The 13,564-nt window shown below is 38.7% G+C and overlaps 1 protein-coding gene across 6 annotated transcripts in view; it reads right to left on the reverse strand.

Annotated features, from left to right (window-relative positions):
• Positions 1-13,564, reverse strand: part of GRID1 (glutamate ionotropic receptor delta type subunit 1) — a 555,275-nt gene that overhangs the window by 239,813 nt on the left and 301,898 nt on the right. For all 6 annotated transcript variants that reach the window (XR_007507329.1, XM_049810876.1, XM_049810875.1 and 3 more), the window contains exon 4: positions 5,488-5,693. Coding sequence is in view for 5 of the 6 variants with exons in the window: in XM_049810876.1 (XP_049666833.1) it covers positions 5,488-5,693 (206 nt within the window). In the remaining variant the exon portion in view is untranslated. The remainder of the gene's footprint in view (positions 1-5,487; positions 5,694-13,564) is intronic.

A 13,564-nucleotide genomic window follows, 5' to 3' on the forward strand; every position in this document is an offset into this window, starting at 1 on the left:
TTTTGGCCCAGTAGAAAGAAACCTGCTTCTAAACCAATTTATCCCAAAATGGGAGGCTTTGTTTTCACTTAGGTTTTAGCAGTTTAATGAGGTTTGCATGGGTTTTAATTATCATTTTTATTCTCTTTAAGCGCAATGAGTCTTACTGCACTGCAAGTGTCAACAATAGCAGACAAGATTTTGGCTCAGAGGAAGAAATAGAAAACCAGAGGAGGATTTAGAAAAAAATAAGGTGGGTATAATTTAACTTGAACTATTGAAAGAAGAATGTATTATTTCTATAGTTCTGTTACCAGCACTCGCAAATCACTACCAGCTCTTTAAACACAGAAATTGCCTTCTAAAAACAGAAAAGGCTTAATATTTTTTTCCCAAAATTATTCACCAATATTTCAAGATGTTTATATACTGTATATAAAACAGAGACACGGACTAATATGCTGAACATTTGCAACATAAATAAAAAAGATGTATGCCAATATGAAATGCCAAGTACCAGAAAATTAGTATTAAGCTTTTTTTTTCCTGTTAAATTCTGAAAAGTCAAGGTCTCTGCTTCCTGTGAAAAACTATTTCATACAATTGCTTGTGGGTGCAGACTGTTCAAGATGGTATAAATAATTCCTGCAGCTCCAGTCAAGTAATAGCATGTCACCAACTGCAGAAGGAAAAAGAGAAGTCTGGAGCATTGTTCACAAATAAGCGCCAACTGGAAGTACTCTGGGAGTGCGGTACTCAGCATCCTCAATGACCAGGAATGAAGGCAGGCCAGAAATCAGCGTGAAATGATCCCAAAAGCCTAAACCAAAAGCAGAATATCTAGTTTTGTTTTTAAAGGACCAGTCAGAATATTTCACATGAACTAGGGTAAAGGAGAAACAGAGAACAATCTTTGCTTTCCAGTAGGGACACAGAGGTGACTAGATAAACAGAGCAGAGATAAATTATAACTGTTTAACAAACTTAGTATTATACTGGAAGTTTATAGCTTCAGCTCAGATTGGAATTGCAGTGATTCAGATAACCCTGCTGCAATGATACAGTGTTTTATCATTAATTTTTAATGCAATTAATCTGCTCTCTTTTATTATTCATTTTTTTAACTTGTTTACTATACTAGGCATGCAGAGTTCTGCTTTCAGCTGGTATGCTGCAGTGATATGCATATATACCAGCAACCTATTGCAGTGAGCTTACTAGCTTACAGGCAGGATACACTCACAAGTAATGATATCATTTTCCAAGATGCACCTAAACAGAAACATTTTTCACTTCAGTGAAGCTGCCAAAAAACGAGTAATGCTGAGTTAAAGGGTTTGTAAAGCCAGGAATTCCTTCTCTTCTCAAATCAATAACCACATGCAACTGTGTTACAGCCTCCATTTTACTGGTTTTCAAAAGTAAAGGTAATAATACTGGAAAGTAGGATGCTTGACGTCTATAAAGCAACAGATATCACCTACGGTTTTAAGGAAAATCTCATTAAAATACATATCCCAAACAAACTGTATGTGTTCTTTGAAGAAGAAAATAACAAACCCTCCACAGCTAATAGTTACTGCACGTCTGCAATAGGAAACTGAGAAACACTAAACTACAAGATCTCTTTCCTCCTCTTCAAATATGTTGTATACAAAATGTACAAAGGCTGAATTTATTCACACAACAAATGTTTCCTGACATGCCTTCAGAAGGACCCTTGGGTCATCTAGAACATCCTTCAAACTAGTTCAGGAAAGACTGCTAGACTAAGTTACCAAAGTGTTTTAGCTAGCGAACTCTTGAGCACCCTGAAGAACGATGCCTCACTGACCTCTCTCACCAAGCGCTCACATTGTCTAACTGACCTCCCTGTTAGAAAGCATTCCCTGTTTAGCTTTGGGTTATTGCTTCCTGTTGGATCACCCATAATCACCCTAAATAAGTCTTCCTCCTGCTCCTCCTCATGTTTCTTCTCAAGTATTTCAGTTCTATTCCCTTAGGCAGGGAACATAGCACGTACATAGCGCGTTCCTGAGACCTGTCTTCATAGGTCATGCTCTCCTGTCCTTTTATCATTTTTGTCACCTCTCTTTGAACCGTTTTCCACGTGTCACTGTGTAGTGTAGAGCCCTTGATGACACAAGCAACTCATACAAATATACCTCTACTTGCAACCAAAAAAATGTATCCATTGGTAAGTGGAAGAGGCAGGTGAAATCTGGCTGTCGTAAAGAGGGAGCCTTCTGAGTCTCAGATCCTGTGTCTATGCCAAGGAGACTAACAGAATAGCTGAAAGTAATAAATCTCCTTCCCATTTCTGAATTACTAGTTTTTCTGCTTTTCTTCCTATATACTGCCTTGCAAGGAGATCACATAGTCTTCAAAACATCAAATCATTTTTGCTGTTGCATGCATACCTGTTACAATTGAGACTGCTTTTGCATAGAAACTGAACTATGGCACCTGGCCACATACATTAGGGATTTTTGCAGGTGGAGAAGGGAATATTTTTCTCAAAATTACTAAGGAGGGACACACTTTCTTTAGATTAGGTTTGCTTTATTCCCAAAGTGACCTTTTAACGCAAAAGCTAGGATAGCCAACATTTTATAAGTGCATTTACCTTCTCTTTTCTGAATAAAGGCTGATTCCATGTTTATACCTATACCATTGAAAAGATTTTTTTACCCTCTCTTCTTCTCTCTATTCTTACAGTCAGAGCAGTTTTATAGCACAATATTAAACCTGGAAAACTTATGAAATGTCAGTAAATTCTGCTGCTTGACACGACAGAAACATGCATTGAAGATGCTAAGCCAGTAAAGTGAAACTGACGCCTAAACAAAAATTAATGAAATAATCCTAAAATTGAGGTCTTCTAGGATTTAGAAAGTTTTTCACATATGAGATGTCACAGTCTCCTAACTCTGTGCATTCAAAGTCAGATGAGATCTCTCTGGCCCACCCAAGAGATGATAAGTGAGGCTGAAATCTGGATCCATATTTTCAGCAGGAAAAATGGATCACTTGCAATATCAAAACAGGCAAAATTAATCTCGTGCCAGCTTCCAATGGCTGATGTCTATGACTTGTGCTAAGAAAAAATTGTTAAAACCATTCATATCAGAGTTTATAACCCAGACGCTGTCCAAGAAAGCCTCTTATTTTTGTTCTGCACTCCCCGGGAGGGTTTGTGTGCAACACCTGTTTTTTTATGAAGATATGTTATTAGCCAATAGACATTAATAAGATCTAGTTGAAGTTTTTCAGTCATTTTTCCCCTGCTACAAAATATCAACTCAGCAAAACTGAAAATCTTAACAAGGAACCTCTTTTTGATGTGGAATTTTCCATTTCCAGAAAGTTATGGGGAAAAAGCTTTAAATCCAATTTCTTCTCTTTGTTCTTAAGTTCTTATTTGTAACTTGAGCTAAAATAGAAAAGATGAAAATAAATATACCCAACATTAAAAAATAAAGTCTTTGAATTTTCTTCCCAGATTACTACCTACATTTTTTGAGAGACCTAGAATTTTTTGCCAAAACAGAAAATTGTTTCAAAACCTCAAACAATTTCCAAGGTGCAGAGCCACACTGGTAACAATACTGGTCAGTATATAGGTATACAGTACCTACAGCATGAAATATTTACTAACTGGAAATATGTAAACCCATTGAAGGCACTTACTGCTGCACGTTGTGAATGATGTATTTCTGTAAACTATGTAAGAATATGTATTTCATTCAAGCTGAAAGTTATTATTCTAGACTCTCTGAAATTGTGCTGTAGATAATTAGTTGCACTTGTTGACAGAGATATTGAGGAATCACTATTATTGTAACTCTCTACAAAAGGTAAGCCCAGCCTCCGCTAGCAAAAGATTCTTCCCTACACCGTGCACCTCGCATCTCAAGCCTTTTGAGAGTTCCTTTCTAAGATTTAAATTTTCTTTTATAAAGCTTTTTTGAATCAATCAAGATTCAATATAGGAAGATTGCCAAATAAATTACTTTTCATTTCTGCCCACAGTTAAACTCCTGCAGGGATCTGGAAATACATCAAGATCATTAGCTTTAATGCCTATAATACCCACTGCTTTAAGGTGAAGTAAGTAGTAAAACAGTTAAATACACTAGCCCCTACACTCGAGAGACCTGCAGGGTCCTGACAGTGCATGCATTAACTCTTACGAACATTTCTGGAGCCTTGTGCACTGAAGGGGGACAGACTTTCTACCCAGCCTGGGTCTGAGTAAAACACACATGTTGGTTTCTTTTTAATACCTGGTTTGGATACTTTGTTAGGAATCACTGGAAAACTAACCAATGTGTATTTGTGCTGGAGGCCTGCTATGAAGCAAATAAAACCACTGACCCAGCTGCGTATAGCTTACTACACTCTGAGACAAGTACTCCCTTATTCCTCTGCTGAAAATCCCTGTATATGCACAAACACGAGCAGGATTTGTCCCTGTGCTTAGTCTTTCCCAAGCTACCCATTTGCCTCATTTATTTATGATAAAATTTACCCTATTAATTTAAAAATCGCCAATGAAGATAAATGTGGAGAATTTACTTTTGCTGGAATCATAAAAAAATTAGTGAGCTAATTTAAGTTGATTTTTTTTTTTTTTTTTTTTTTTTTTTTAAATTTAGCAGGCTTTGATGCAGCAAAACTGATAACTAGAAAGAGGTCTCATCCAAATTTTAATTTCTTGGCTCAGTCTTATCCCTGGTTAGCTAAAAAAAAAAAACAAACAAAAAAAACCAACTACTTTGTTGCCAGATTCTTAGCTAACGAACACATGTAAAGTTACACTGAGCATACAACTCTCATCCTCAACTCTGACGTATAAAGCACTGTAAAATAATTCATTATTTAATATTAAAAAAACTGGATAAAGCTAATTAATGCCAAAAATTAGCCCACAGCACAACATTAATTACAAGTTTGCTCAACAGCTCCCTCCCTGTCCTAGTTAGCCTCGCTGATTTCAAGAAACCATTAAGAAAAAAAGACAAACATATAATTCCTACATCATACTTGGATAAAAAAGTCTGCAATTCAGCTTTCCAACATCAACAACGTGCCCTTTTAGCATGACTTTGGAGATTCCTGCAGTAAAGGCGACTCTCTCAGACACATGATATTTCATTTCTAATAGACTATACTAGATTTTCTGGTCACTTGTTGACAGTGGTTGAAATCCAGGTCAAAAGCATTGGTATGGAAGACAACCAGAAAAACAAAATTGCCCCATAGAGCTGTATGTTATATTGAACGTGCCCATCTGGCCCGTGCTATCCCATTTGCATTAACCACAAAGTATGCATTACATGGAGTACCTGATACTTCAGTTCTCTGGCACTAGAGTCTGAGAATCTTATTTGGCATTTACCAAGCAGCATTGTCAAAATCTACCCCTTCAGAAAGTGTGGTAAGGTATCACATAAATCACCATATATGTTCCTGAAATTTTGATGATAAAAACAACCGTGCACTGACCTCATTAATAAAAGTCTGGGCTCCCCGTGGGCTTAGAAGTAAGATAGCCCTTCGCAGTGTGTCCCGATAGCGGTTCAGCTCTTCTGTTTTCATGGTAGTGAAAAGGTTGGCAAAGACTCTGCTGATGTTCCTGTCCACTTTTTGCAATGACACATCAAGTCCCAGTCTTGAGGCCTGATCGAGAAATCCCTGCAGTCCACGTATATCTGTAACACAGGAGGGGGAAAAAAAAAAAAAAGAAAAGAAAAGAAAGAAAAACCACTGCGTCAACGTCAACCTTCGCCAGTTAGGCAAGCATCACTAATTAGGTGGAAAAAGACTTTTCTATTGTCTCTCCTGCAGTGCTGTCAGAAGAAGAGTATTTCACATGGCCATCTTCCACAGTTTTCTTTCATAGCCAAGGCCAAGAGGGAAACTCCATTACTTTTCCCTGGAGGTCTCTGAACGACTCTTGGGAAGAGCCAGTTCATGTATTTGGGTGGCTGTGCATACCTCCCCAGAAGCTCAAGGCCACAGGGCTTAGCACTGCACAAACAAAAAGACAGTCCCACCCCAACAAGTATCACAGGTCAAAAGCAGAAATCCAGTAACAGATGAATAAGCAAGGGGATAAATCACTCACCCCTTAACTTCGCTCCTTCTACCACAACCTGTCTTACATAAGATCATGCCTGCTTTTTCCAAGAAAAAACTACAATATCCAGAATAGACACAGACCTCCTTTTGACCCCTTTTTTCTCCTCTTCCTCTCCTGTAAATAACTTACCTAACCAGAGGTTTGCCATTAACCTGTAACCCTATGAAAGAGTACACAAAGCCCCAAACTATTAGGATATATTATACTGTAAAAAAATTGGCTTTCAGTACAGAAAATCATGCAAACAAGCCCCTTCAAAACCTGTTCCTTTGAGCTCTGTCCCTCGAATTCAGGCTGACTGAAAAAAAAAAATATTTTCCTAATCACATTTGTTAGGACATTCACATGGAGAAACACACATTTCGTATTACATTCATGCTGAAATCTGCTTGTTCAAACTGTATTATGTCTTCATGACTCTCAGCATTTTTCTATAATAAATGTCTGAAGTTTTATTTTGTAGTGAAATTTAGACCAAGAAAAAGGTCAAAGCTTATATTGAACCAGGTGGCTCTCAAAATTAACAGTGACCTGATCACAGATGTACCATGTGATTAGGAGCTCTTAATTTTACATGAAACATGTATAACTTGTCTTGAATAAGAAGGTATTTAACCCTCTTTTCTCACGTTCATTTCTCACGCTTTTACCATCAAATTTCAGCTTACTAGAGTGTAACAGCTGGTGGGTTTGGTTTTGTTTTTTTTTTTAAATCCTGGAAGCAACCATCTTCTGATGAAATTCTAAGTATCAATACCACAGACACCTCTAAAGACAAAGGACTGAAAACCAGTCTGATTTAAGTCAGCAGCATTCCTTGCTGCCCCATCTGAGTGGGCTCTTAGACCACCACTGAACTTGGTGTTGCATGGCCATAGAACACAGATGTGAACTTCACCCCCTAAAAACATTGTATGAAACCTCACATAAGTAACATCTTGTGAGGATACACCGGTTAAAGAATTTAGCTCACGTACAAGTGCAATATATTAAGGTCACCAAGGTAACTAGCAAACGTTAGATCCAAAAGAAAAGCACTGAAAATCACCTTGAGTAGCTTTGTACTTCTATCCAAACATGGGAATGCTTGTTAATGTGATTAACTCAGCTTCAGAAAACAGCTGAATTACAGAGAAACATCCAAAAGGAATAGATATTAAGCTAGGGATGTGCCAATCACAGCAGGCTCTTTACTGCCTTTTTAACTCCAGTTTAGTTGATATGATCATCACTCCAGCCAACCCCATCATCAGGAAAGGTGCACTCATGAGGGTTTTGCTGGTGACTTAAGCAAATCTATACCAGTTTTATCACACGGTCAAATACCTGCTAGACTTACTTACTGTCTAAAATCGTGAGTCACTGAGGAAAAGAAGGGGTTTATTGTTATGCAGGCATTTCTGGAAAATGCCAGAAGACTTCAGCGCTTGTATAACTGCTAAATATTGCAGATGTGCTGAAATAATGACAGCGACAAACAACTATTGTTTACAGGTTAAAGTATTTTATTAAAGTTGTCAAGCTAAGTTTGGATTTTGCTAATTTAAATTCAGTAAACTAGCATTCATTACTATACCTATGCTCACGTTATGGATCTGTGATACATGAAACACAAAGATTTTTCTCCTGATGTTTAGTCTTTCAAAATTACTGCATTGCTTGACAAGCAGTAAGAAAATTCCCCTTTTTATAGTTCAGTAACGACTTGTCTTTTTGTGCAAGCATCTAAGTTATCACTGCACAAAGGAAAGCTGTTTACAAAAGATTAACTGTGCTGATATTGCGCCAGGTTTTTTTGCCTTATGTTTTCAGCTGACCTGCTGAATTACTGGTTAGAAATATTGTTGTAGATCAGTGCAAAATACTTGATGCCCATGGTAAGACTATTTGGACTTGGAAGACCATTTTGCATTCCCTTACAAATTTTTCCCCCGAGGAAAACAGGCTATTTCCCAGTTTGAAAAATAGAAAGGACTCAGACCTTTTTCCAGCTTGAGAACAAAGCAAAATTTGAAATGGAAGAGACTGTCCAAGCTCAAATGTACAAGCACAATCTGTCAGTTTTTCACAGATATAAGTGAATGTGAATTTATTCAGTGTTGGCAATTAGAAAGATCTGTATGACTGTATCTTCCTGAACACTGAGGTGCCTGGTCCTCCATGACACTGGGGAGGAGGAGAAGGCTTGGTGGGAATTCAAAGGTGGAAGTGGGAACTGAAGAGCAGTCTTTTCAGAAGCGACTAACAATTTTAGGTGCCTGCACGTTGGGATCTTTTTTCACAAATAATTATTTGGAATCATTACCAAGAGGGCAATCTTTTCTTAAAATGTATCAGTACATAAATACACAAACACATGCACATATGCAGGAGCATCTGTTTATAAATCATAATGAATTAGGCTCAGTTTTATTTTATCTGACATATCACATAAGAAAGTGAGTTTGATGCCCTCACTTTTTTTACTCCATTTAGTAGATCACAAATCCATGCAACATGAAAGAAAAATCGAGCTTTGTTCCATGGCAGCTGAAACAGAAATACTCACAGAAACAGTTATTAATTTCTTTTCACTTCCCATAATTTAGGACAGTTAATCCTCCATTTTCTTCAACACTAAAAGGAGTCTTATAAAATTCACACAGAATTTAACAAAAATAAAGGATTCTGCAAATGCTTTTGTCTGTTAAAATACATGTGCTTTCTGTCTCTTGGAGTCTTAACAGTGACTTTTTATTAAGAAGTTCAGATTCTAACATTGAAATGTTATCCTGAACTATTACTAATAAATTAATTCCTTGTGCCCATTTGTTTCATACTTTCTAGGAAAAGCATAGCAATCCAAGCTCAATCACAAACACTTCTGTCTAGAACATCTGACAAATGAAAGACCACTTTGCTCTAACTACACAACCTACAGCTACCTCTGCCTTCAGTTTTCCAATGACTTACTTTTACTCAGGATGTAGCCTATATTCAACCATACAAATCACATAATACTATTTTAATTATCTAATTGCCCGCCTGATTTGCACATGCTTAACATGCAGAATTTCAGAGACAATATTTGAAAATTTCTCTTTAGAGAACATCAGTTTCTTGAAGACGATGTAACACCTGCACTCCAGAAGGAAAATGACACTGTACAAAATGCACTCAGGTGAGCATTTCTCAAAAAAGTGATCTGTAAAACCATCTAAGAATTTGATATGTTTACAATACTCTAGTGTCAACTACAATCCTCTGAAATTCGCAGGTAGGAATTGGAACTAACTCACTAGAGTTTCATAAGAAAAGCAAACTTCTTATGAACTTTGCGTCTCTTCTGTTACACCCGGTTGGAGGGAGAATCTCTGTGGCTGAGAGTCTCCCTTCTAACTCTGACAGATGTACCATATGTTCAGGTATGACAACAGAAGAACGAGACAATTTCAGGGATAACTACTACAAGGCGGGAAGGACAGCCTTGATGCACTGCTAACACATGAACTCTGTCATTGCGACTACAAAACTAATGCTTGCCGTAAATAAAGAGCTTTATTGTACTATAAGGAATAATGAAATGTATCATTTCCTGCTGGAGGTTAGGCTGGTCACTGCACTGGTTGACTGGAACACAAACTTAAAAGAATAGTACTAAACGTGGCATTAGCTACCTATATGTATAGCTTATTATAATTTAAAAAGTAATTCATTTTTATTATATTATCAATAATCTTGTTTGTATAAAAAAATGTTCACAAAGTCTACCATAGCATTCATCTTTCATAAATTTACAGGATCTGATTCTTGGTCTTGACACAAGCAGCTTTAAGCTATTGTTTTTTCTGTGAAACAGCTGTGTGGTTGGGCACAGCTGGCCTTTAAGGATGGTTCATTGTAGAAAGGAATTTCCAGAAGGTAGAGAGCATTATATTGTCTTTTCAACACCAGTTCCTAACGCCACTTGACAGAAATAGAGGCAGCACATGGCCAGGAAGCATTTTACTTTGGGTAGAAAACAGCTGGAAGCAAACTGAAGTACCAAGCTGGAGCTGAAGGCAACACTAAAGATACACCAAGAAATAATTTCACAACCTTTCATTCCTATCCATCGCCTAGTAAATTCTGGGAGGACTGAAGTATCACCACCAATCTTTTCACTTGTACATTTGTCAGAGGGAAAAGTAAATAAGTCAGTGTGGTGGGTTGACCCTGGCTGAATGCCAGGTGCCCACCAAATCCGCTCTATCACTCCCCCTCCTCAGGTGGACAGGGGAGAGAAAATATAACAAAGGGCTTGTGGGCTGAGATGAGGACAGGGAGAGATCACTCACCAATTACCATCACAGGCAAAACAGACTCAACTTGGGGAAAATTAACTCAATTTATTACCAATCAAGCAGAGTAGGGTAATGAGAAATAAAACCAAATCTCAGAACACCTTCCCTCCACCCCTCCCTTCTTCCCAGGCATAACTTCACTCCTGGATTCTCTACCTACCACCCCCCCCCACCCCCCCCCCCAGTGGCTCAGGGGGACAGGGAATGGGGTTTACAGTCAGTTCATCACACGTTATCTCTGCTGCTTCATCCCTTTCAGGGGCAGGACTCATCATACTCTTCCCCTGCACCAACATGGGTCCCTTCCACGGCGTGCAGTCCTTCAGGAGCACACTGCTCCAGCGTGGGTCCCCCGTGGCGCCACAAGTCCTGCCAGAAAACCTGCTCCAGCATGAGCTCCTCTCTCCACAGATCCGCAGGTCCTGCCAGGACCCTGCTCCAGCACGGGCTTCCTACGGGGTCACAGCCTCCTTCGGGCACCCACCTGCTCTGGTGTGCGGTCCTCCCTGGGCTGCAGGTGGAGATCTGCTCCACCGTGGACCTCCCTGGGCTGCAGGGGGACAGCCTGCCTCACCAGGGTCTTCCCCACGGGCTGCAGGGGAATCTCTGCTCCGGCACCTGGAGCATCTCCTCCCCCTCCTTCACTGACCTGGGGTCTGCAGGGTTGTTTCTCTCACATCTTCTCACTCCTCTCTCCAGCTGCAGTTTCTGTGTGCCCCTATCGCTGATGGGCTCGGCTGGCATTGGCTCTGTCAGACATAGGGGAAGCTTCTAGCAGCTTCTCACAGAAGCCACCTGTGCAACCCCACCCCCCCCCCCCCCCAGCTACCAAAACCTTGCCACATAAACCCAATACCGTGGGAAAAATCAATGAGATCAGGAAGGAAACACTGAGCTTGTGAGTTTTCTCATTTGATGGCTGTAGGCTCTACACTTCACATATTTTTTTTTCCAGTGTAAGTTGTATTTGAGCATTATTTTGGTGATGTATTTTAAGTAGTGAGAAAAGTGTCAAGGAGACTCGGATAGTTTCATAATTTTAGTATTTATACACTTGTAAAAAATATATATTCACCTTTTCCAACATTTTAGGAACAATATCAAGGCATTTTACCTTATACTTAAGCTCCAAGAGAAGGCAAAAATGATAATTTCTTACCTCTAATACAAAGATACTCTATTGTAGGTTTGTCTCTCTTGACTGCAAATTGGACAGAACTCTTCCCACTTGTTATTTCATTTCTTAAGACAGAATAAAACACACTTTCGAGGATTCATTGATTTGGAATATAACTTATAAGCACTCTGAAACAGGTTTCATAAACCACTTCAGTTTCATGGGTTTCATTAATTTTATTTTACAATGGCTGTTGGTCCCCATTTTTGCAACTGCAAATTGTTTACATAAGAAGTAAGGGATAATAATACTGGTGTGAGTAACAAAGACGCACACCCTGATGATCAGACTCCTGCTGCATTGTAAGCTTTCTGAATGAATGATTTTGAATACCATCTTTTGGTCCTTGCTACAGATAACAACCTACTTGAAGGGTTCGAATACAATCTAGTATTTTAGAAAACTGAAAGTGGACATACTTCAGAAGTAGCTCTTAAGCTAATAAATAACAAAATTCTCTTCCTTCAAACAATAGAGGCAAGATTACTATTTGTGCTTCCAAAAGGGCATTATTTTGTTCAAATCATCTAGAAGAATTAGACTTTGAGCAAGCACTGAAATTTTCAACCTAAAACATTCACAATGTGATTTTTAACTGTTCAGATAGAGTGATTAGACAAGAAAGTATATTAAACAAAGTCTGTTAAAATAGATATGACTACAGTAATATTAGAATGTAAATGTTTATCGGATCCCAGTGCAAATGTGAAATTATATTAGTAAGGCATATTTCCTACTTTTATAATTTTTTTCTCTGTTCTTGCAATGTCTCTCCAAGCACGTAACATCTCTCTCCACCTACCGCATTTCCTTATGTCTCTCTGCCTGCCATATTCCCACAATTAGTGCGAAGATAATTGCTATCAGCCAGATAATTTTTCTACAAACATTAGAACTCACAATTTCAAAACAATGTCTGTGATTTAGTCACCTCATTCCTAACGAAATTTCACTTCAAACACTTTCTACTAACAAGAAATCTTTGCCTTCTTGCGTGCTTTTAGACACACCAGAGCTCACAGTAACACCTCTGCAATTATACCCCATTTTCGGGGTTTTTTTAGAAATAGAAGTCGTCAGTAACTAGGCAATAGTTATTATAGCAAGTACATATAATAGGAAGTACAATAAATCCATGAATTAAATTGGATTTTTTTATTATTCAGCTAATATAAGAACAGCTGTACCAGATGAGATCAGACAAGAAGTTCTGCCGAGCTCCATAGCCCGTCTCTGATAGAGTATAAAACAGGAGCAATTGTGGAGCGATACTTTCCTAACATTCTCCCAACAATGCACAGTTTGCAGTGCAGGGAATTCCTCTGGCAGGTGCGGTTTCTATGTATTTCTATGCTCTACACGGGTGTATTTCTGCATTGTAACCCTCAATGGCTTTCTCCTCCATAGAACAGCAGTTTACCTTTAAGCCCAGGTAATCTATGAGCATCCGGCTCAGGTCACCTGCAGCATATATTAACCAGGGAATTTTCAGGATCCCACCGCACTCTCCCCTTTCCCATTTTTACACCTTTCTCTCCCGGATAGTTCTACTAACGTCGATCACATACAAAGCAGCACGCCAGCACCTGCACTGCCTGACCAACCGGGCACTACATAATGCCAGTCAGACCTAGAAGCTGCACAGCCCCTTCTCAAAGAGATGAGAGAAAAGCAAGAAATCAGAGATTTCTGGAAAGAATAAAGCAGGCTATCAGAAATGTAATTTTTGAAAAATACAGAGAACATTGATTTGCCATTTAAATTTAGATCACAGGCTGACATTTGACCACCTCTCCGTAGAAACTGAAAATCTTACCACATGTGTTTTGATACAAGTATCAGGATTAATCAAATGCAAAGGTCTACTCAGAAAGCCTTGTGTTATCAAAGGCTGAAGCCTGTATAATGGCTGCAGAAATTTTTTTTATTGGACAGTTATAC

This window comes from Accipiter gentilis, chromosome 9 (assembly GCF_929443795.1).
Source record: "Accipiter gentilis chromosome 9, bAccGen1.1, whole genome shotgun sequence".
NCBI lineage: Eukaryota > Metazoa > Chordata > Aves > Accipitriformes > Accipitridae > Astur > Astur gentilis.